The 25,278-nt window shown below is 45.3% G+C and overlaps 1 protein-coding gene across 3 annotated transcripts in view; it reads right to left on the bottom strand.

The window, feature by feature from the left end:
- LOC129702042 (glutamate receptor 3-like) overlaps window positions 1-25,278 on the bottom strand; it is a 228,766-nt gene that overhangs the window by 125,001 nt on the left and 78,487 nt on the right. For all 3 annotated transcript variants that reach the window (XR_008724311.1, XM_055643554.1, XM_055643555.1), the window contains exons 4-5: window positions 24,844-25,005; window positions 13,367-13,534 (exon numbers count right to left, since the gene is read on the bottom strand). Coding sequence is in view for 2 of the 3 variants with exons in the window: in XM_055643554.1 (XP_055499529.1) it covers window positions 13,367-13,534; window positions 24,844-25,005 (330 nt within the window). In the remaining variant the exon portion in view is untranslated. The remainder of the gene's footprint in view (window positions 1-13,366; window positions 13,535-24,843; window positions 25,006-25,278) is intronic.

Here is a 25,278-nt window from a genome sequence, read left to right as displayed (position 1 = left end):
AAATAGAAAATAGGTTAAACATGTTAAACATGGCTTCAAAGGTTTCAAGCAATGTTGGGTAATAGAGTTGAGGTACATGATCAAATTACACCGAAGGTATTGACTACTTTACTTTGGTTCATAGAAACATAGACAATAGGTGCAGGAGTAGGCCATTCGGCCCTTCGAGCCTGCACCGCCATTCAATATGATCATGGCTGATCATCCAACTCAGTATCCTGTACCTGCCTTCTCTCCATAACCCCTGATCCCTTTAGCCACAAGGGCCACATCTAACTCCCTCTTAAATATAGCCAATGAACTGTGGCCTCAACTACCCTCTGTGGCAGAGGGTTCCAGAGATTCACCACTCTCTGTGTGAAAAAACGTTTTTCTCATCTCGGTCCTAAAGGATTTCCCCTTTATCCTTAAACTGTGACCCCTTGTCCTGGACTTCCCCAACATCGGGAATAATCTTCTTGCATCTAAACCTGTCCAACCCCTTAAGAATTTTGTAAGTTTCTATAAGAAACTATAAGAGTTTCCTCTCTCATTCAAAAGACATTCAGGTTGGTGGGTTAATTGACTTCTGTACATTATCCCTGGCGTGTAGTTTAGAACTAGTGTACGTGTGATCGCTGGTCGGCGCGGACACGGTTTAGCCGAAGCGCCTGCTTCCCCACTGTATCTCCTTATAAAAACCAAATCTTCACAGCTCAAACGCTCTACGGTGAATACACAAAATTCTTATCACGTCAGCTTGAAGTGGATTCAGAATCGAAACAATAACCACAATTTGCAATCCATTCACCTGTGAAATCAGCCTTTTTAAAAAAGGCACTTGTTTTAATTAAGATCAAAGCACCCTTCTGGAAGAAGACAGTGAAAAATATCAATATTTGTATTAGATCAAAAGCTTTTTAAATTTTTTTTAATTTTGCACCAATAATTATTGAATTAATTATTTACAATAATATTTACAGTACTAAATGAAACAAAACAAAACCCACCACCATAATACAAGACAAACAAATATACTAAATATACTTTATACAACTATATTACAATCCTTATTTAGGATGACTTTCACCCCACGAGGAGCCCAATGGTCCCGGAAATCCCCCAGTGAGCCCGTGGGCAGCGCGTATTCCCTCTCTAGTATAACCCGGGCGCGGACATATCCCCGGAAAAGGGGCAGGCAGCCGGCTCGGGCAGAGCCCTCTCCCGCCTGCCAACGTGACTCGCGGATGGCCAGCTTGGCCAGGCCTAGGAGCCACACAACCAGGCCATCTTCAACCCTACCCTCTCCCCTACGCACAGGGTGTCCAAAGATGAGGATGGTGGGTGAGAGGTTCAGCCAGAAGGCAAGGAGCAGCCCCTTTAGACATTGGAACAGGGGCTGCAACCCCGCACACTCCATGTACACGTGGTACGCGGACTCTTCCATCCTGCAAAGGTGGCAGGCGGCTGGCGGGTCTGTGAACCGCGAGAGAGACAGATTGCAAGGGACTCCTCGGCTCCGTGTCCTCCACCCCAGGCCTCCGATGTGAAGGGGCAGAACCCCTGCGTAGAGGGACCCTCACTGGTCCAAAAGGCAACAGTGACCACCACTTAGTGTCCGGACGGTGGACCGGGGTGTGGAGGAGGAGCCCGTACAGGAGACGCTTGCCTGAGCCTCAGAGGGAGATGAAGGGTGTCGTGGAACGGCGGCTCAGATATGTGCGGGGACCGGCTCCTGGGAAGGATTACGGCACCTGGGTCCAACGTGTCAGCTCAAAAAGCTTACGTTGGTGGTATGGCAGATGAGATTTAACTTAAGTTGGCTGCATTGCTGAGCAAAAAGCTAAATGAGCAACTCATAACTTAGATTCAGTTCAGTGAGGTAGACAACGAAATGCATTTAGTGAGGTAAACATAATGCTGGTGGTGGGCCATGTGGTGTGTTAATATGTCCACATGTCTCATCATCGAACAGTGGTGTAGCTAGCAATTAAAAACTTGCACACATGCCAGCCAGTCTGTTCTCTCCTTTAACCTGTTCTGGCATTGTCAAGATTTGAGCACAGACAACATTCTGTGAAATGCGAATGTTAGTATTGCATTTCAGCTTCTAAATATGTGAAAATTGGGGTGGCACGTTGGCACAGTGGTAGAGTTGCTGCCTTACAGCGCTGGCAGCGCCAGAGACCCAGGTTCGATCCTGACTACGGGTGCTTGTCTTTACTGAGTTTGTACATGCTCGCCGTGAGTTTTCTCCGAGATGTTCGGTTTCCTCCCACACTCCAAAGACGTACAGGTATGTAGGTTAATTGGCTTGGTGTATGTGTAAATGATCCCTAGTGTGTGTAGGATAGTGTTAGTGAGCGGGGATCACTGGTCGGCGTGGACTCGGTGGGCTGAAGGGTCCTGTTTCCTCGCTGTATCTCCAAACTAAATTTAACTAAAAATGCTAATTCTAATATTGAAATATAGTTGTACTAAATTATGCACCATACATAATACAGCTACACTGTAGAAAGCATCGGCGCTAGGCTTGGGAATAACTCTGCCCCAGACTGCAAGAAATGGCAGAGAGTAGAGGGTGTAGCCCAGTCCATCGCACAGACCACACTCCACAATGTATATTGTCCAGGGGAGGTGGTTGAATGAGCCCGGGGGCTTTGTCCGTCGGCCGAGACCAGCAGAGAGGCTTCGTCGGGGTGGCCGAGCTAACTTGGAGTCTCCTCGGAGTCGAGTATACGAGCAAAGAGGTCCTTCTGCAGTTGTACAGGGCCCTGGTGAGACCACACCTGGAGTATTGTGTGCAGTTTTGGTTCCCTAATTTGAGGATGGACATTCTTGGTATTGAGGGAGTGCAGCGTAGGTTCACCAGGTTAATTCCCGGGATGGCGGGACTGTCATATGCTGGGAGAATGGATCGGCTGGGCCTGTATACTCTGGAGTTTAGAAGGATGAGAGGTATTCTTATTGAAACATATAAGATTATTAAGGGTTTGGCACGCTAGAGGCAGGAAACATGTTCCCGATGTTGAGAACCAGGGGCCACAGTTTAAGAATAAGGGGTAAGGCATTTAGTACAGAGATGAGCCAACACTTTTTCACACACAGAGTTGTGAGTCTGTGGAATTCTCTGCCTCAGCGGGTGGTGGTGGTCGGTTCTCTGGATACTTTCAAGAGAGAACTAGATAGGGCTCTTAAAGATAGCAGAGTCAGGGGATACGGGGAGAAGGCAGGAACGGGGTACTGATTGTGAATGAACAGCCATGATCCCATTGAATGGCGGTGCTGGCTCGAAGGGCCGAATGGCCTACTCCTGCACCTATTGTCTATTGTCTATTGATGCAGAAACGCCCGAGAGCTTGACCGGATGTGGAATTAACTAGATGGGATGGATTAACTGGAAACATCAGGCGTGGAGAACAGAGGGCCAGTAGGAGGATGAACAAGGGTGTAATAATGTTATACGCATGAGGAGAGATATTCACTCACTATGGTTCAGTACCCAGGGAGAACCTGCTATCTCTTCACCAAAGTATTCCATTGTCTCTTAAAAGATTCTTCAACCATATCTTCACCCTACATCCTCATTATCAATGTCAAGGACCAGCACTGAAATATTTTGTGGGCTTTCTGTACCAGAGATGATATATTCTGCATCGAGGGACTCAATGGCAGACTTTCCACCATCTGCAAATCACAGGTCTAGAGTCTAATGGAAGAGTCTACACTGCCTGGATGCGTAGAGCTCCAAGCGACATAATCAAGGACTAGTCTCACCCCAGTCAATCCATCTTCTCCCCTCGCCCATCAGGCAAGAGGTACAGAAGTGTGGAAACACACACCTCCCGATTCAGGCACAGTTTCTTCCCAAATGTCATCAGGAAACTGAACCATCCTATCAACATCTAGGGAGTGGTTATGGAGCTACAATCTACCTCATTGGAGACCCTCGGACTATCTTTCATCGGACTTTACCTTGCACTAAACCTTATTCCCTTTATCGTGCATTCTTCTCCGTGGATTGCCACCTTGTCGTGGTGGAGAAGGTTGTGTGGTCCTGAGATCCTGAGAGCGATGCCGTCTGGAGCGATGCTCCTGGTAGGGCCACCCATGGCGGTAAGGTCGAGGGGGAGGTCTCTGACAAAGAGCAATCCAACCAAGACCTCAACGGTGGAACAGGCGGAGGACGATGGCTGACCTTAGTGGAGCGTCACAACGGCTGGGAAGGCGGATGAAGGCTGCAGCAGAAAAGGGTCTCCGGTCGTCTTGGACTCCATGCCACTGGATCCCGACCCAGATCTGTCAATGACCGTGTGGTGGCTGTCTGTGCACCAGTCTCCCCACGTTAAACAAAGTCACGCACAGGCATCCTCCAACCCTGGAGACACCCATGGTCAGCCATGACAGAGGAGGGGGGGAGCCTAAGAAGATGTATACTGTGGCTGGCTCGATTGTAATCATGTATAGTCTTCCCGCTGACTGGTTGGCACGCAACAAAAGCTTTTCACTGCACCTCGGTACACGTGACAATAAACTAAACCTAACTAGAGATTCCCCAATCAATTATGTTTCCATGAGACTCGACATGAGACATACGTTTCTGTAAGTGGGAAATGGAAGCAAGGTGCACGAGACAATAGACTAAACTATCTAACTAATCCTGTAATTCCGTCCCTTATGGCAAAGTGTCAAACCTCCACCACAGTTCTGGACCCCCACACAACACAACACCTTCTCAGAAGCAGTTAGCAACGGGACAGAAACGATGACCTTGCCAGAAACACCCACTTCTCGTGTGTGAATGAAAGCTTTGTGTGGGAGGAAGTAATTACCATGGTGGGAGAATCTATTTTGTTGCTTTTCGTTACGCAACGCTGCTGTCAAGGTCACAGGCACCAGCATGTGAGAGAACTTTGCAGTATTCTACATACCGCGCTTCAGAATGGGTAGACTGGAAAGATTTAAGCGGGGAGCAGAGAGAAAGATGCCAAATGTAAAAACATTTGAACCAGGGGGGAAGATGTTGGAAAAGGATAAACACTTTCGCCGATTATTTGTACTTCATTCATTCATTGGCCATTCGTGGCCAAGGGGACATGGGTTTGAGGTGAGAGTGGAAAGATTGAATAGGAATCGGAGGGGTAACTTTTTCAAACAAAGGGTGGTGGGTGTGTGGAACAAGCTGCCAGAGGAGGGAGTTGAGGCAGGGACTATCCCAATATTTAAGAAACAATAAGACAGGTACGTGGATAGGGCAGGTTTGGAGCGACATGGATCAAACACGGGCAGGCGGGACTAGTGTGGCTGGGACATGTTGGCCAGTGTGGGTAAGTTGGGCCTGTTTCCACATTGCATCACTCTATGACTCCGTGACTCATGGGCTGTGCGTGGTCTATTTTTTTTGAATGGATGCCGTGCAAACAAAAGGTTTTCACTGTAATTCGGTACATGCGACAATAATAAACCAAATTAAACCTGTCAGCAGGTCCTGGATTTATTGTCCATTCTTGATCAGCCTTGAACTAAGTAGCAACCTAAGAATTGAAGCAGTTTGAGATGGGCCACGAGGACAAGCCAGGGAATTAGAGGCCAGCAAGATGGGCAAGTAGTTGGAGAAGCTTCGTAAATACAGAAGCTACTAGTATTTGGATCGGCATGGATTTATCAGGTTTGGTCAGCATGGCTTTGTGTGTGGGAAAATTGTGCCTCACATATCTGGTAGCGTTTATTTGAAGAGACCACCAAAAGGATTGATGAGGGCATTGGCTGTATCGACTTTAGCAACGTCGTAGACATGGTCCACACTGTAGGCTGGACTGGAAGGTTAGGGCTCATGAAGTCCAAGGTCCTTTGGTCAATTGGATTACAGTTCATGTAGAAAGGAACTGCAGATGCTGGTTTATACTGAAGATAGACAAAATGTGCATGTCAAAGACACCACAACCTCCATTAAGTTCCGAATTACATAGAATGTTATTGTTATTTTTGCACCATTATTGTTTGTTTAGATGTACAGTTTATATATGTATGTGTGTTTGTGTGTGTATGAGAATGTGTATCTACACAAGATAGTTTAATTCACAAGATGATAAGTGATAGGAGCAGAATTAGGCCATCAAGTGAACTCTGTCACTCAATCATGGCTGATCTATATCTCACTACTAACCCCATTCTCCTACCTTCTCCCCATAACCTCTGACACCCATATAAATCAAGAATCTATCTACCTTTGCCTTAAAATATCCATTGACTTTGCCTCCACAGCCTTCTGTGGCAATGAATTATACAGATTCATCACCCACTGACTAACTTAAGAAATTCATCCTCATCTCCTTCCTAAAGTAACGTCCTTTAATTCTGAGGCCATGATCTGTGGTTCTTAATAATGCTTAGTGTCCGTCCCAGATCACAGATGAATAATGGTTACTCGAATGAGGCATGAGATGAGGAAAAGTATCTGTGGAACAAAGATACACTACCCACCAAAGAAAGACGCAGAATGCTAGAGCAACTCAGCAGGTCAGGTGGCATCTGTGGAGAATATGGACAGATAACGTTTCAGAATCCACAATGTGGCCTGACCTGTTGAGTTCCTCCAGCACTTTGTGTTTCTTTTGGTAAACCAGCACCTGAGGTTCCTTGTTTCTACAGCGATTACCAGCTATTGGTAAACCCCTCTCCATGAAATTCATGAAACTGTCTATCCATGAAACTGATTGTTGGAAGTGACATTGAGAAGGTTTCGAACAGCTGTTCAGTGTTGATAACAAACTTGAATTTCTCCCTGAAAGTATTAAAACCTTCAGGAAGAAAGGCCCAGAATTAATAAGCGAAGACAAAATCTCTGGTAGCTATGCATTGAAAGACAGGAGTTTGTTTTGAGTTTGTTTTAAAATACATTGCCTTGTATTTTAGCTTTAGATTTAGCATTGTCCATGTACCGAGGTGCAGTGAAGAGTTTTGCATGATATCAAGTCAGGTCAGATAATACTATACATAAATACAGTCAAGGCAAACACAAGTAAAATAGACAACGCAAAAGGGTAGATTCAAAGTGCAGGATATAGTTCTCAGCAGGGTAGTGCATTAAAGATAGTCATAAAAACTGAAATAACTCAGCAGGTCAGGCAGTATATCTGGAGAAAAGGAATAGGTGAAATTTCAGATCAAGACCCTTCTTGAAGAAGGGTCCTTTTACTTTTTGCTTGGAGTAAGGTCCTACTCCAGCTTTTTGTATCTATCTTTGGTTTAAACAAGCATCTGCAGCATCCTACACAATTTTATGCCCCTGTCCCACTTAGGAAACCTGAGCGGAAACCTCTGAAGACTTTGCGCCCCACCCAAGGTTTCCGTGCGGTTCCCGGAGGTTGCAGGTGGTTGCCGGAGGTTGCAGGTAGTGGCAGCAGGTAGGGAGACTGACAAAAACCTCCGGGAACCGCACGGAAACCTTGGGTGGGGCTCAAAGTCTCCAGAGGTTTCCGTTCAGGTTTCCTAAGTGGGACAGGGGCATTTAGATTTTGCTCTTAGGGCTAAAGGAATCAAGGGATATGGGGATAAAGCAGGAATAGGGTACTGATTTTAGATGATCAGCCATGATCATGTTGAATGGCGGTGCTGGCTTGACAAAGTCCAATGTCCGCAATGTGCGAGAGGTGAATTGGATGCTACTTTTGAAGTAGGCAGACAAAACCATTATAAGGAGTTTTATTCAAAATTGATCATAATTATCTGGAGACCGTTTTGCTGCCTGGTAATGTATGTCATTTTTTCCATTTTTTGATTGAATATTGCAACTGTATGCTGAATACATCAGATAATTTGTTTTAGTTGCCTCCATCCACTCTACCATAAATTAATTACAAATAATGCAGAATTACTCTGCATGTCAAATTTTCTCGGCTGTGAATAGACTGAACTGTAAAACATAGTAATGCTCATGAATGTATGTATTCATAGCAAAAGGAACTACATTAAAAACCTGAGGTCTCCCAGTATTGCATTACTTTGAATGTTTGTGTTGTTTCAATCTGAATGTATTTCCTTCAAGGATAAATGGATGTAAATAAATTCAGCATATCCTTTTTTAGATGTTTAATTTCAGGAATGATGTGAACATTAAGGCTTATAGCTCTTCCAGATTTAATATCAACAACATTTAGCTCATGGCAATCGTTTGTAATGTTTTTAATGCGCTCAGATCTATGGCTTCTGATCTGAATATTCAGCGATAAATTTCCTGTGTCTGTTCCGCCTGAAAATCTTTAGAGAACGAGAGATACAGCGTGGAAACAGGCCCTTCGGCCCACCGAGTCCATGCCGACCAGCGATGCCCGCTCACACACTGGGGAACAAATTTAGAATTCAACCAGGCCGATTGGCCTACAAACCTAGAGTGTTGGGAGGAAACCGTTTTTGGAGTGTGGGAGGAAACCGGAGCTCTCGGAGAAAACCCACGCTGTCCCAGTCACAGGGAGAAAGTACAAACCTTATACAGTACAGCATCCGTGGTCAGGATCGAACCTGGGACCCTGATGCTGCAAAGGCAGCAACTCTACCTCTGCGCCACCGGGCCGCTCCATCTTCAAGGAAGTAATTAACTTCCTATTTTTTAGGATTATGGACTGACAGAAAGTTCTCCAATGTTGCTCATTCTTAGCAAGGTTATTTTACATAATGAAATCCTTGTATGAATTAGGTTTAGCTCCCACAGATTAGAGCCACAGCGTGGAAACAGGTCCTGTTGGACGTGCGAAAATAGTCAATATTTTTCATTTTTAGCAGTTTCGATTATAAACAATTCGAACGATTAAAATGGAACTGGTTGCTACAACCATGGAACTACATGCTTTCCGTGTGGAAGGATAAGGATAAGGATGGGTAGAAAGCCAACAGAAGAATGTTGCAGGTAGGATCTTGAGCAGAAGAACGTCTGAAGTAGACATTTGGAAGAGATGCCCAAATTGATAGATGCAGTGTTATAAGGTCACAGAGATGTACAGCTTGGATACAGTCTCTTCGGCCCAACTTGCCCATGCCGACCAACCTGTCCCACCTTCACTAGACCCACCTGCTTACATTTGACACATATCCCCCAAAACCTTTCCTAGTCATGTACCTGTCGAAATATTTCTTAAACATTGTGAGAGCACCTGCTTCAACTACCTCCTCATTCCATATTAATATACTATTAAGTCTTTCCCCGTCTCACGTCAAACCTATGTTCTCTGGATCATGATTACCCTACTATGAGTAAAAGCATTAACCCCAACAATTCCTCACGTTATTTTATGCACCTGTATAAAGGTCACGCCTCAACCAGGGAAAGGGGGAGATGCAGCGAGACCTGGGTGTCATGGTACACCAGTCATTGAAAGTAGGCATGCAGGTGCAGCAGGCAGTGAAGAAAGCGAATGGTATGTTAGCTTTCATTGCAAAAGGATTTGAGTATAGGAGCAGGGAGTTTCTACTGAAGTTGTACAGGGTCTTGGTGAGACCACGCCTGGAGTATTGCGTACAGTTTTGGTCTCCAAATCTGAGGAAGGACATTATTGCCATAGAGGGAGTGCAGAGAAGGTTCACCAGACTGATTCCTGGGATGTCAGGACTGTCTTATGAAGAAAGACTGGATAGACTTGGTTTGTACTCTCTAGAATTTAGGAGATTGAGAGGGGATCTTATAGAAACTTACAAAATTCTTAGGGGGTTGGACAGGCTAGATGCAGGAAGATTGTTCCTGATGTTGGGGAAGTCCAGGACAAGGGGTCACAGCTTAAGGATAAGGGGGAAATCCTTTAAAACCGAGATGAGAAGAACTTTTTTCACACAGAGGGTGGTGAATCTCTGGAACTCTCTGCCACAGAGGGTAGTTGAGGCCAGTTCATTGGCTATATTTAAGAGGGAGTTAGATGTGGCCCTTCTGGCTAAGGGGATCAGGGGGTATGGAGAGAAGGCAGGTATGGGATACTGAGTTAGATGATCAGCCATGATCATATTGAATGGCGGTGCAGGCTCGAAGGGCCGAATGGCCTACTCCTGCACCTAATTTCTATGTTTCTATGTTTCTATCCTGCTGCTCTCCATGGAATAAAGTCCAAGCCTGCTCAACCTCTCCCGACAGCTCAGGCCTTTGAGCTCTGGCAAGATCCTCGTAACTGAGAATAAGTTGCCTCGATTGCACACAGCATCCTGGTTCACATGGGAAGATAACGTGGTGCTCGGCCGCTGATGCCAGCGGAACTAGAGCGGAGAAGCTTCAACACTTTCAGAATAAAGCAGGGAAATTGCCAAGCAAAGCCCCGCTGTGACGGTGGCTGAGATGCTAGAGGTATTTATGAAAGAAACAGCCCAACTTGACATCTTGGAGCCAATCCACCCAGTAACTAATGCTGTCCTGGCCTGGATGTCTACCCTTGATCTACAACTTTAGCCTGTGCACGCCAGACCTGAGGAGAAGAGGTCATCTTGGAAAAGGTGAAAGTGCTACTGGAGAGGAGGAAGGGGAAGTGTGATGTGGTCATTGTGTGGAATTCCATCTGTTGAGGACTGATATTGTTATCGCACCATAGAAAGAGCAGTATATAATGCAGTAACGAGCCCTGTGAACCACAATATCTGTGCCAAAAGTAATGTCAAGATGAACTAATCTCCACTGCCTATACCTGATTCATATTGCTCCATTTCCTGGAAATCAAGGGTTCAAGGTCAGTTTATTGTCACTTGCACCAATTAAGGTACAGTGACATTTGAGTTACCATGTGTCTAGTTAAAAACCTCCAAAACACCACGATAGCATCTGCCTCCACCATCACACAGAGGGCGGTGGGTGTATGGAACAAGTGGCCAGAGAAGGTAGTTGAGGCAGGGACTGTCCCAACATTTGCATAGGGCTCGGGTGAGACCACATCTGGAGGATTGTGTACAGTTTTGGTCTCCTAATTTGAGGAAGGACATCCTTGTGATTGAGGCGGTGCAGCGTAGGCTCACGAGATTGATCCCTGGTGATGGCGGGACTGTCATATGAGGAAAGATTGAAAAGACTAGGTTTGTATTCACTAGAGTTTAGAAGGATGAGGGGCAAATCTTATAGAAACATATAAAATTATAAAAGGACTGGACAAGCTAGATGCAGGAAAAATGTTCCCAATGTTGGGCGAGTCCAGAACCAGCGGCCACAGTCTTAGAATAAAGGGGAGGTCATTTAAGACTGAGGTGAGAAAATACTTTTTCACCCAGAGAGTTGTTAATTTATGGAATTCCCTGCCACAGAGGGCAGTGGAGGCCAGGTCACTGGATGGATTTAAGGGAGAGTTAGATAGAGCTCTAGGGGCTAGTGGAGTCAAGGGATATGGGGAGAAGGCAGGCACGGGTTATTGATAAGGGACGATCAGCCATGATCACAATGAATGGCGGTGCTGGCTCGAAGGGCCGAACGGCCTCCTCCTGCACCTATTTTCTATGTTTCTATTTAAGAAACAGTTAGACAGATACATGGACTGTAAAGGTTTGGAGGGATATGGGCCAAACACGGGCAGGTGGGAGTACTGTAGCCGGGACATGTTGGCCGGTGTGGGCAAGTTGTGCCGAAGGGCCTGTTTCCACGCTGTATCACTTTATGACACCCCTGGCAGCGAATTCCAGGCACTCCATATTGTAACTCTGAAGTTCAAGCAATCTAAAAGCCTCTTAAATTCTACTATCGTATCTGCCCCCACTGGCAGCTTGTTCAAGACACTCGTCACTTTCGGCAGAGAGAACCCCATATTGCATTTGAGTAGCTTACAACCCAAAAGTAGGAACATTAAATCCTCCAATTTTTAGGTCAAGGAAACTCCTAACTCATAACATAATTCACAGTGTGCCATTATCATCCAGTTATTTTTCCAGTTCGACCTACATAAGTATAGCCCACACAATTAGAGTTGAGTCATGAATATAATGAACGTCCACTTAAGCTGCAAAAATTCTGAATGGAAAAAGAATTCTTGCTATTAATTTTATCGTCCGTAAATCAAGGGAAGACAATCATTAGAATGACAGCAGAAGACACAGAGTGCTGGAGTAGCTCAGTGGGTCAAGCAGCATCTCAGGAGAATGGATAGTACAGGTGTCAGATGTTATGGGGAGAAGGCAGGAGTATTAGGTTAGGAGGGAGAGATAGATCAGCCATGATTGAATGGTGGAGTAGACTTGATGGGCCGAACGATCTAATTCTACTCCTGTCGCCTGACCTTATGACCTTATTGGCAACATTTTGGGTCAGCAACCTTCTTCAAACTGCAGAGTCTCGATCCAAAACATCGCCTGACCATGTCCTCCTGAGATACTGCCTGATCCACTCAGCTACTCCAGCACTCAGTGACTTCTGTTGTCAGCCAGCATCTGCAGTTCCTTGTTTCTACATTGGAATGATTACCTTCCCTTAAGACAATTATATGGGCTTAAATTTAGTTAAGTCTTGGAAATAGAGTCATAGAGCTATAGATTAATACAGTGTGGAAACACGCCCTTTGGCCCAACACGCCCACACCGGCCAACAATGTCCCAGCTAAGGCACACAAAAGTGCTGGAGAAACTCAGCGGGTGCAGCAGCATCTATGGAGCGAAGGAAATAGGCAACGTTTCGGGCCGAAACCCTTCTTCAGACTGATGTGGGGTGGGGGGAGGCGGGGAGAAGAAAGGAAAAAGGAGGAGCGGGATTCCGAGGGCTGAGGGAGAGATAAGAAGGGGAGGAGACAGCAAGGGCTAACAGAATTGGGAGAATTCAATGTTCATGCCTCTAGGATGCAGACTCCCCAAGCGGAATATGAGGTGCTGTTCCTCCAATTTCCGGTGTTGCTCACTCTGACCGTGGAGGAGGCCCAGGACAGAGAGGTCGGATACGGAATGGGAGGGGGGGGTTGAAGTGCTGAGCCACCGGGAGGTCAGGTTGGTTAATGCGGACCGAGCGGAGGTGTTCGGCGAAACGATCGCCAAGCCTACGCTCGGTTACTGTATGAATGTCCTAGCTAACCCTAGTCCCACTTGCCTGCGCTTGGCCCATAACCCTCCAAAATATGTTGTTGAAGTTAATTTATCAATTAAAGATGTTCTAATTAAAAGATAAGTTTCTTATTAGCTATTTAAATATATATTAATTGCTTGCAGATGTTTACTGGTGGAAACAAGGAACTGCAGATGCTGGTTTACACAAAAGGGCACAATGTGTGTTGGGCAGCATCTCTGGAGAACGTGGTTAGGTAACGTTTTGGGTTGGGACTGACATGAAATGTCACCTATTCATGTTCTCCAGCAATGCTGCCTGGTCTGTTGAGTTACTCTAGCACTTTGTGTCCTTCTGTTTCTATATTTAATGCCGTGTTTTACCCAATGGAAGAATAATTCTGCATACCTGCTTCAAAGCTCGTTCTATATCAATTCCTTGACTCCAAGGTACGGCAGGGTTGGCTAAACAGTCTCCAGTAGTTACTCTTCTTGAAATATCGATCCGCTGTTTCCGTAGATAACGAAAAGCGTCTGCGATGACGAATATCCCGTCATATGTCAAGGCAGCGGTAAACTGAAGGAAAACAAATTTGTATCTATTTTTAATGAACGAATGAATTAATGAATGAATACTTTATTGTTACATGTGACAAGTCACAATTAAATTCTTTGTTTTGCGCAACCACGGTATGCAAAGAGTCACCACATCAATGTAAAACACACCAAGCCTTTTGCACCGGACAATGTCAGCTATTCCACAAATATCAATATTCAAAATAGCACAATCCACTGATTATTGGATTAGTTTCTTGGCCGAAGAGCTTCATGAGTTATAGTTGGGGGCAAGAAATTGCAGCATCATAATAGGTTGATGTAAATTAATTTCTTGTTTTGAGAGATCACCTAATAGCATCACTAACTCACCTAGGGGATTGCCTGCCACAGTTATCTAATTTGTAGAGCATGCAGTAACAGTGGGAAGAGGGGATAATTAGTTTAGTTTAATTTACAGATGTGGCGTGGAAACAGGCCCTCCCTTCCGCCCACCGGGTCCACACCGACCAGCGACCCCCGCACATTTATGCCCCTGTCCCACTTAGGAAACCTGAACGGAAACCTCTGGAGACTTTGCGCCCCACCCAAGGGTTTCCGTGCAGTTCCCAGAGGTTTTTGTCAGTCTCCCTAGCTGCTTCCACTGCCTGCAACCTCCGGCAACCACCTGCAACCTTCGGAAACCGCACGGAAACCTTGGGTGGGGCGCAAAGTCTCCAGAGGTTTCCATTCAGGTTTCCTAAATGGGACAGGGGCATAAAAAAACACTATCCTACACACACTAGGGACAATTTACAATTTACACTTATACCAGCCAATTAACTACAAACCTGTATGCCTTTGGAGTGTGGGAGGAAACCAAAGATCTCGGAGAAAACCCGGGGAGTATGTACGTATAAACTCCGTACAGACAGCACCCGTAGTCGGGATCGAACCGGGGTCTCAAGCGCTGTAAGCGCTGTAAGGCAGCAACTCTACCGCTGCGCCATCATTCCACACAATAATGACAATGACAAAGGAAGGAGAATCTTAAAAAACCCTCCTGCGAATTTAGCTTACAAAGAGTTGCAGTCACAATGATAGTAGCAGTGGAAAGCATTAATTTTGTAATCGACAAAAATCCCTCCACACATTTACGGAAGAATTGCATACCCATACCATTTCACACCTCATTAATGCTTCCTTTGAAGCCAGGATTCAAATTATGCATGTCAGCACTTTCACATTATTTTGATTTGGTGCATTTGCTGATAATACGAGAAAGAGCTATTGGAGAGGATGCAGAAGAGGTTTAGACATAGAAACATAGAAAATAGGTGCAGGAGTAGGCCATTCGGCCCTTCGAGCCTGCACCGCCATTCAATATGATCATGGCTGATCATCCAACTCAGTATCCTGTTCCTGCCTTCTCTCCAGACCCCCTGATCCCTTTAGCCACAAGGGCCACATCTAACTCCCTCTTAAATATAGCCAATGAACTGGCCTCAACCACCTTCTGCGGCAGAGAATTCCAGAGATTCACCACTCTCTGTGTGAAAAAACTTTTCCTCATCTCGGTCCTAAAAGATTTCCCTCTTATCCTTAAACTGTGACCCCTTGTTCTGGACTTCCCCAACATTGGGAACAATCTTCCTGCATCTAGCCTGTCCAACCCCTTAAGAATTTTGTAAGTTTCTATAAGATCCCCCCCTCAATCTTCTAAATTCTAGCGAGTACAAGCCAAGTCTATCCAGTCTTTCTTCATATGAAAGTCCTGACATCCCAGGAATCAGTCTGGTGAACCTTCTCTGTACTCCCTCTATGGCAAGAATGTCTTTCCTCAGATTAGGAGACAAAAAATGTACGCAATACTCCAGGTGTGGTCTCACCAAGACCCTGTACAACTGCAGTAGAACCTCCCTGCTCCTGTACTCAAATCCTTTTGCTATGAATGCTAACGCTTTCTTCACTGCCTGCTGCACCTGTATGCCTACTTTCAATGACTGGTGTACCATGACACCCAGGTCTCGTTGCATCTCCCCTTTTCCTAATCATTCCTTACCAGAATGCTGCCTGGATTAGAAGGTGATAGCCATGAGTAGACAAGTACAATCGGTTTGAAGAAGGATCCAGACTAGTACAGGTGTCAGAGGTTATGGGGAGAAGGCAGGAGGATGGGGTTAGGAGGGAGAGATAGGCCAGCCATGATTGAATGGCGGAGTAGACTTGATGGGCCGATTGGCCTAATTCTGCTCCTATCACTTATGAACTTATGAAAACATCACCTATACATTCATTCTACAGATGCTGCAGATTGGATGGTTGATCAAATTGGACATAAGGCTCAGAGGAGTAATTTTAATGGATACATCAAAAGGCCACATGTTGACCTAACAATTGTGTTGCTTTAGTAAATGATCAAAGACAATATAAAGAAGCACAAATATAAAGTGGAGGGAACAGAATGAGTGATAATCAATCAATGTAGCCCTGGGCCATAGATAAGCATCTGTTGTTTCAAAAATAAAATTCTAACATTTCATCGCTTTGGAATCATTTAGTTCCTTGCCTTTGGTGTTTCAGACTTTAGAGTTTAGTTTAGTTTTGTGTAAAAATACAGCCCAGAATGGTCCCTTTGGCCCACCAAGTCTGCGCTGACCAGCGATCCCCGTACATCAACTCTATCCTGGACACTAGGGACAATTTGCAATTTTACCGGAGCCAATTAACCTACAAACCTGCACATCTTTGGAGTGTGGGAAGAAACCGGAGATAACACACACAGGTCACGGGGAGAACGTATAAACTCCATACAGACAGCAGCTGTAGCCAGGTTCGAACCCGGGTCTCTGGTGCTGTATGGCAGCAATTCTACCGCTGTGCCTCTATGCTACCAACATGCACACAGCCGATACAGCATGGAAATAGGCCCTTTGGCCCACCAAGTCCATTCTGAGCAGCTACCACTGTTTATATCAGTTGTAGGCTATCCCACTTTCTCATCTACCACACACACACACACATACACGTACACACACATACACACACACACACACACACACACACACACGTACACACACACACACACACACACACACGCACGCACGCACGCATGCACACACACACACACACACACACACACACACACACACACACACACACACACACACACACACACACACACACACACACACACACACACACACACACACACACACACACACACACACACATCAATTAACCTACAAACCCCGCATGGCTTTGGGATGTGGGAGGAAACCAGAGCACCCAGAGGAAACCTGCAGGGCCACAGGGAGAACGTGCGAACTCCACAAGGTCTGGATCGAACCCAGGACACTGGCGCCGTGAGGCAGCAGCTGGAACCGCTGCACCACTGAGCAGTCCTCAACAGTGCACTGCAATGCTATGGGAAATGCATTGTACACTGTTACGTCTGGAGTAAACAAAGGAAATATTCTCATCAGGCAGTGCAATATTCAATGATAATTTCCAAGCCAACAAACGGCTTTTTTCACTTAGTTTTAACTGACTGTGTTTGCTCTCAAACAAACGAGCTACTGCACAGTTGTGTGAGGACATTATTACTGGGTATATTTACATAATCTAGTTTTTTACGCTGGTGATTTTCTTTATGGATGTGGAAATTGTGGAACGGCATTCTGTAATATAGGCATCTGCAAACACTTTCCTTTTGGCTGCCCTGTCTTCTGATTTACACCATGTCATTTCACCCATTCAAATGCAAAAACTCAGAAACAACCAACAATCTCTTGAATGACTAGTTGTATTATAGGGAGCTTAAACTCTTGAATGAGTGCTGGTATTGTATTCAGTTTATGATGTTAATGCAATTGCGCTTTTCACTGTTCAGATCAGTCATTCCAAGGTATCTTTAATAGACAAATTTATGACAAAATTCTCCTCACTGAAACAGACTATTATGATAAATAAAATGGATTAAATGGTTGAGCGTTTGGATACAGTGTGTGTGGAATTAGGGCCTCTTTGAACAGAAGGCGCAAGAGTAGACAATTTCCTTCAGCCAAGTTAGACACAAAAAGCTGGAGTAACTCAGCGGGTCAGGCAGCGTCTCTGGAGAAAAGGAATAGGTGACGTTTCGGGTTGAGACCCTTCTTCAGACTGAGAATCAGGGGAGAGGGAAACAAGTGATTTAGAAGCAACATGGTACAAGTGAATGAAAGATGTGTAGTAAGTCAAGTCAAGTCAAGTCAGGTCAAGTGTAGTAAGGAACAGCAGGTGCTGGTTTACACCGAAGAAAGATACAAAATGCTGGAGTAAGGGACATGACATGAGAATTAAGGGACTGAAGTTTAGGGGTAACATGAGGGGGAACTTCTTTACTCAGAGAGTGGTAGCTGTGTGGAATGAGCTTCCAGTGAAGGTGGTGGAGGCAGGTTCGTTTTTATCATTTAAAAATAAATTGGATAGTTATATGGATGGGAAGGGAATGGAGGATTATGGTCTGAGCGCAGGTATATGGGACTAGGGGAGATTATGTGTTCGGCACGGACTAGAAGGGTCGAGATGGCCTGTTTCCGTGCTGTAATTGTTATCTGGTTATATGGTAATTCAGCGGGAGAGGCTGCATCTCTGGAGGGAAGGAATGTGTGTCTTTTTGGGTCATTATCCTTCTTCAGACTCAGGGGAGAGGGAGACATAGATATATGGAAGGGTAAGGTGTGAAAACACAGATCAAATGAGACAATTCTCAAGGAAATGTAGAATGGAACATTGTTAGTTGAGAGGAGGACCCATAGCGGAAGAGTCCACTTCACGGGGGGGGGTCTCGAAACTGGAAGTATCCTGAGCTAATTCTGCTACCACCATCATTTATTGCAACAAGTGACGGCTTCCACAGATTGTCGCCGGAAGCTTGCGTCTATTTTAGGACGGACGATGACAGCGAGGCCAATGTTTGTAACAAGATGGACACGCAAAGAAGAAGAAGGAGCCGAGAGGAAGATGAAGGATCTGCAAAGGAAGAAATAAAAGCCAGCAACGATGATCGATGTTGGGTGGAGCCCACAATGGTCCAATGTTCTACCTTTCCTTGATCATTGTTGCTGGATTTCATTTCTTCTTTTGCATAACTTTCATCCATTTGTTGTCTGGAACTTGTCATTATCTCTTGTTTCCCTCTCCCCTGACTCTCAGTCTGAGGAAGGGTCTCCACCCGAAACGTCACCAGCTCCTTTGTGAATCTGTGCAATTCTCTGCCACAGAAGGCAGTGGAGGCCAATTCACTGGATGTTTTCAAGAGAGAGTTAGATTAAGTTCTTAGCGCTAACGGAATCAAGGAATATGCAGGAACATGATTTCGGATGATCTGCCATAATCATATTGAATGGCGGTGCTGGCACTTATTTTCTATGTTTCTATGTTTCTATGTCTATCTTGGGTGTAAGCCAGCATCTGCAGTTCCTTCCTACACAATTTCCATCAGTCATTTGGAAAGGTTGCCCACAGCCTGGTGCTGGATCTCCACAACCTGACTGGGGAGACCAGAGACATACAAAGTGCTGGAGGACCTCAGTGAGTCAGGCAGCATCTCTGGAGAAAAAGGATGGGTGATGTTTCGGGTTGGGAACCTTCTTCAGACTGTCCACGCGAACTAATGCCTTTTATAATGAGTTTAGTTTAGTTTAAAGTTTAGATATACAGCATGGAAACAGGCCCAGAAGGCTGTGGAGGCCAAGTCAGTGGATATTTTTATGGCAGAGATGGACAGATGTTTGATTAGTACAGGTGTTAGGGATTATGAGGAGAATGGGATCAGGAGGGAGAGATAGATGGGTCATGATTGAATGGCGGAGTCGACTTGATGGGCCGAATGGCCTAATTCTACTCCTATCCCCTCTGACCTTATGACCCACCGAGTGCTCGCCAACCATTGATTTAGTTTAGTTTAGTTTAGAGATTCAGCACAGAAACAGGCCCTTCGGCCCACCGAGTCCATGCCAACCAGTGATCCCCGCATACTAATGATATCCTATCACAGAAGGGACAATTTACAATGTTACCGAGGCAAATTAACCTACAAACCTGCACATTTTTGGTGTGTGGGAGGAAACCGGAGCCTCCGGAGAAAACCCACACAGGTCACGGCGAGAACGTACAAACTCCATACAGTCAGCACCCATAGTCGGGATCGAACACGGGTCTCTGGCGGTGTTAGGCAGCAACTATACCGCTGTGCGCAGCGGTAGAGTTGCTGCCTTACAGCGCTTTCATATGAAAAAAGACTGGATAGACTCGCTAGAATTTAGAAGATTGAGGGGGGATCTTATAGAAACGTACAAAATTCTTAAGGGGTTGGACTGGCTAGATGCAGGAAGATTGTTCCCGATGTTGGGGAAGTCCAAGACAAGGGGTCACAGTTTAAAGATTAAGGGGAAATCCTTTAGGACCGAGATGAGAAAAACATTTTTCACACAGAGAGTGGTGAATCTCTGGAACTCTCTGCCACAGAAGGTAGTTGAGGCCAGTTCATTGGCTATATTTAAGAGGGAGTTAGGTGTGGCCCTTGTGGCTAAAGGGATGGAGAGAAGGCAGGTACAGGATACTGAGTTGGATGATCAGCCATGATCATATTGAATGGCGGTGCAGGCTCGAAGGGCCGAATGGCCTACTCCTGCACCTATTGTCTATGTTTCTATGTTTACAGCGCCAGATATCCGGGTTCGATCCTGGCTAAGGGTGATTGTCTGTACGGTGTTTGTACGTTCTCCCCGTGGCCGCATGGGTTTTCCTCCAAGAACTTCGATTTCCTCCTGCACTCCAAAGACGTACAGGTTTGTAGGTTAATTAGCTTGGTATAAATGTAAAAAATTGTTCTTATTGTAATGTGCTGGGGATCACTGGTCGGCACAGAGTCGGTGGACCCAAGTGCCTGATTCCGCAATGTACCTCTAAACTAAACTAAACTAAACTAATCTAAATCTATGAAGTTTGTCTTTCGTTGTCTCTGTACTGTACACTGACAATGACAATTAAAATTGAATCTGAATCTGAGATTTATCTATGCTTCCATTATTTTTCAACCATTTCAAGGCTTGAAGGAGTTTTAGCCAATACAGAATAAATCAAAGTGCTAAAGGCCAGGTGATTAATTGTCTGATGGCCTTTGACCATTGATATAGGATGGGTGGTACTCGAGTTGTATTGTTAATGGTGTGCGCTGGAAAATCAATTGAGCAGGAAGAACAATTAATGAGAAAGTCTTTTATATGTGCCTGGGAAAACAACAAACTGGTAAAGCTGATTATGGTGTGAAAATTACTAACAATGGACAAAAGCCGTTGAGTGTAGGAAGGAACTGCGGATGCTGGTTTAAACCAAAGATAGACACGAAAAGCTAGAGTAACTCAGCGGGACAGGGCAGCATCTCTGAATGACGTTTCGGGTCGAGACCCTTCGTCAGACTGGTTAGGGATAAGGGAACCAAGAGATATAGACGGTGATGTGGAGAGATAAAAAACAACGAATGAACGAAGGGAGTTAGATGTGGCCCTTGTGGCTAAAGGGATCAGGGGGTATGGAGAGAAGGCAGGTACAGGATACTGAGTTGGATGATCAGCCATGATCATATTGAATGGCGGTGCAGGCTCGAAGGGCCGAATGTCCTACTCCTGCACCTATTTTCTATGTTTCTATGTTTCTATGTTTCTATGCACAAATGTAACGATGATAAAAGAAACACAAAAGTGCGGGTTCAGAAACAGCGAGCATCAGGCTATTGAACACTTCAGTTACGTATCTGGCGCTGAGAGGCAGCAACTCTACCAGCCGAACATCTTTTGTAAAGGAAATAACCCACTGAGAAACTCACGACAATAAATGCTTGGCAATCTTCAGCTCAATCAGATAACAATGGACATATAGAAAAGGATAATATTAAAGGGCCTGTCCCACTTACGTGTCCTTGGCACGCAGATTACTCGACCTCGTGGTCGTGTTGAGGCGCACAGGCTTCGTATGGCCGCGCTGGGCAGGTCCCACTTAGAAGCACAGAGGGGTATGTAGTTGTGCGCTCCGAAATTTTTGTAGTGAACGAAATCTTCGCGCGCCAACGGCCTGTCGCGTAACTGACGGCCAAAGTGGGACAGGACCAAGACCCTGGCGCGACGCAACGTCTCACCTCCAACAGCAGCAGAAGCAGGCAAATGATCGCCGAGCTCGGCCTGGGGCTCACGGCCGTTGTGGTCCAGATCCCCCCCCCCACTTCTATCCCAGAGCAGGGCCAAGAAAATTGAAGATGGACACAAAATGCTGGAGTAACTCAGCGAGACCAGCAGCATCTCATGAGAGAAGCAATGGGCGACGTTTCGGGTCAAGACCCTTCTTTTCAGACTGAAGAAGAGTCTCGACACGAAACATCACCCATTTCCTCTCTCCAGAGATGCTGCCGGTCCCGCTGAGTTATTCCAGCTTTGTGTCCATCTTCAAATGACGTCACGCGCTCCAGACGGCTGTGCGTACGCATGAAATCGCGCCCGACCTTCGCGGGACCGTCGCGGCTCAACGCGACCATGAGGTTGCGTAATTTGCCTGCCAAGGACACATAAGTGGGACAGGCCCTTAAGACTCTTAAGACAAGTACAGGAATTTACCTCAGCCTTTCTTGAAAATGAAAAAAGATTTAATACTTTTGAGATCCTTTGAACCATGAGTTTAATTTCTGCGAAAAGATTTTCAGCTCAATTTTCAAGAGGATGCCGCAGATTAAGAAATCTCTCTGCAATAATATCTCTGTTGAAGATGAATATTTGTAGATAATTTTTTAATACCAAAATGTCCAATGTTAATCAACTGAACTGAATCGGGAATAGACTTATGATTATCATTTTCAATTTGAGTCAGCAATTAAAAGCAAGTAGTGAGAAATTTTTGATAACAAATGGGGAATTAAATTAATCTAATTTGCTCAATGGTAAAGCATGCATAAAAATCAATCTAAATGTGGGTAGCATCAGCCTACATTATTTTCTCGTCAATATTCCTTTCACAACACACTGACACAACCATCCAGCTCCTTTCTAGCTTTCTTCTACCCCCTCTACAATCAGTCTGACGAACAATGTCTAGGTTTTTACTACTCAATCTTTAATTTTTTTTAGCACTAGTGCACTATCAATAACTAGGAGGGCACCCCACCTCTCTATCTAATGTCCGGTCAATCTTACTGATTTTCAGTCCTGTCATTTCACACTAACTGGCAGAGACTCTCCCTTCAACATGAAAAATACTGAATTCAAGCTGTCTTTCACAAAAGCACTGATGTATACTCGCATCCAAAGTGCCTGGCGCAAGAACACATTAGAGCAAAGTGCTGTGGCAATCAAACCATGCAGCCATTTGCTACTGCATCCAATTTCGTACAATTGCAATATAACTTCAATCTTCAGTCATGAGACCACGTCTCAACATTGCCCAGGCAGCAGGAATTGTGCAGATGCACTGTTGTGGTTTGATTGAGTTACGATTTTGTTAAGTTGAGAGATTCAGCATGGAAACAGTCCTTGGGCCCACAGAGTTCCACACCAGTTCGGTGTTGTCCCAGTTTCTCATCCGCTCCTTACACACCAGGGGGCAATTTGCCTTGAGGTCAATTAACCTACAAACCTGCACACCTTTGTGTTGTGGGAGGTAACTGGAGGACTGGGATGAACCACAAGCAGATTCATAGAAACATAGACAATAGGTGCAGGAGTAGGCCATTCGGCCCTTCGAGCCTGCACCGCCATTCAATATGATCATGGCTGATCATCCAACTCAGTATCCTGTACCTGCCTTCTCTCCATATCCCCTGATCCCTTTAGCCACAAGGGCCACATCTAACTCCCTCTTAAATATAGCCAATGAACCTCAACTACCTTCTGTGGCAGAGAGTTCCACAGATTCACCACTCTCTGTGTGAAAAATGCTTTTCTCATCTCGGTCCCATAGGATTTTCCCTTTATCCTTAAACTGTGACCCCTTGTCCTGGACTTCCCCAACAATCTTCCTGCATCTAGCCTGTCCAACCCTTTAAGAATGTTGTAAGTTTCTATAAGATCCCTCCTCAATCTCCTAAATTCTAGCGAGGACAAGCCGAGTCTATCCAATCTTTCTTCATATGAAAGTCCTGACATCCCAGGAATCAGGAGTCTGGTGAACCTTCCCTGTACTCGGCCTATGGCACAGAACGTGCAAACTCCACACAGACAGCACCCGAGGTCAGGATCAATCCCGTATTGCTGGCACTGTAAGGCAGCAAGCAGCTGGTAATTTAAATTATTCTGAATTCCCGTTTAAGCTAATGTTCTGTTGCAGTCAAAATTCCTTTGCATTTTTAGAGCCAATTTTGTTGTATCTGACCTTTATTGCACAAGCCCATTCAAACAGTATGATTGAGTTCAGTGCCAATATTAACATGCATTAGGCACAATCATACTGGGCATAAGAGTGTAAGATATTAAACCACATTGTGCCAGCACACAAGAGTCACCACGTTTTAGGCCCTTCGAGTCTACTCCTCCGTACAACCATGGATGGACACAAAATGCTGGAGTAACTCAGCGGGTGAGGCTGCATCTCAGGAGAGAAGGAATGTGCGATGTTTTGGGGTTGAAATCCTTCATCAGACTGATGTTAGTGGAGGGGGCGGGACAAAGATAGAATGTAGGCGGAGACAGTAAGACTGGTGGGAGAACTGGGAAGGGGAAGGGGATGGAGAGAGAGGGAAAGCAAGAGCTATCTGAAGCTAGAGAAGTCAATGTTCATACCGCTGGGGTGTAAACTACCCAAGCGAAATATGAGGTGCTGTTCCTCCAATCTGCGCTGGGCTTCACCCTAACAATGGAGGAGGCTCAGGACTGAAAGATCAGATTGGGAATCCCGCCCCCTCCACTGAAATCAGTCTGAAGAAGGGTCTTGACCCGAAACGTCACCCATTCCTTCTCTTCTGACATGCTCCCTCACCCGCTGAGTTACTCCAGCATTTTGTGTCTACCTTTGATTTTAACCAGCATCTGCAGTTCTTTCTTACACACACAATCAAGTATGATCTATTTTCCCCTCCCAACCTTATTTTCCTTCCTTCCCCCATAAACTTACTAATCACAAACGTAATAATTTTATTTCTGGAATTTTCGTTTAAGATTTTTTTTTTAAAGAATTTTTTTCTGAAGCACGTCCTTTAAACACCAATAAGCTCAAAAATATCCAAACTGCACAATCTGGTGATGTGATTTTTTTTCCCAATTGATTTTTTTTACCAATGGTTCTTGCCATTGCCAGATGGTGGAACATTGGAAAGAGAGGTGATCTTACCTTCAGATTGGTAGCAGCTGTTCCTGGGTACTCTCTCTGATCCAGCTTTGTCCATCTCTGCATGAATTTCTGAACCATTGGGTCCTCGTAATTCACAAGCTGAAAGCCAGTTACATTGACTCCCGTCTCAATAAATTTGTCCAGTACAAGATCGGAGAAGCCCTGCAATGAATACACAAGACAAGTCACAGTATAGGAGGCCAGCAGACTGCTGAAAAAGCAGGGTGTATAAAGCCCCTGTCCCACTTAGGAAACCTGAACGGAAACCTCTGGAGACTTTGCGCCCCACCCAAGGTTTCCATGCAGTTCCCGGAGGTTCCCGTAGGTTTTTGTCAGTCTCCCTACCTGCTTCCACTACCTGCAACCTCCGGCAACCACCTGCAACCTCCAGGAACCGCACGGAAACCTTGGGTGGGGCGCAAAGTCCCCAGAGGT

Source organism: Leucoraja erinacea, chromosome 12, assembly GCF_028641065.1.
Source record: "Leucoraja erinacea ecotype New England chromosome 12, Leri_hhj_1, whole genome shotgun sequence".
NCBI classification, from domain to species: Eukaryota; Metazoa; Chordata; class Chondrichthyes; order Rajiformes; family Rajidae; genus Leucoraja; species Leucoraja erinaceus.
This window is presented reverse-complemented; position numbering and strand designations above follow the sequence as displayed.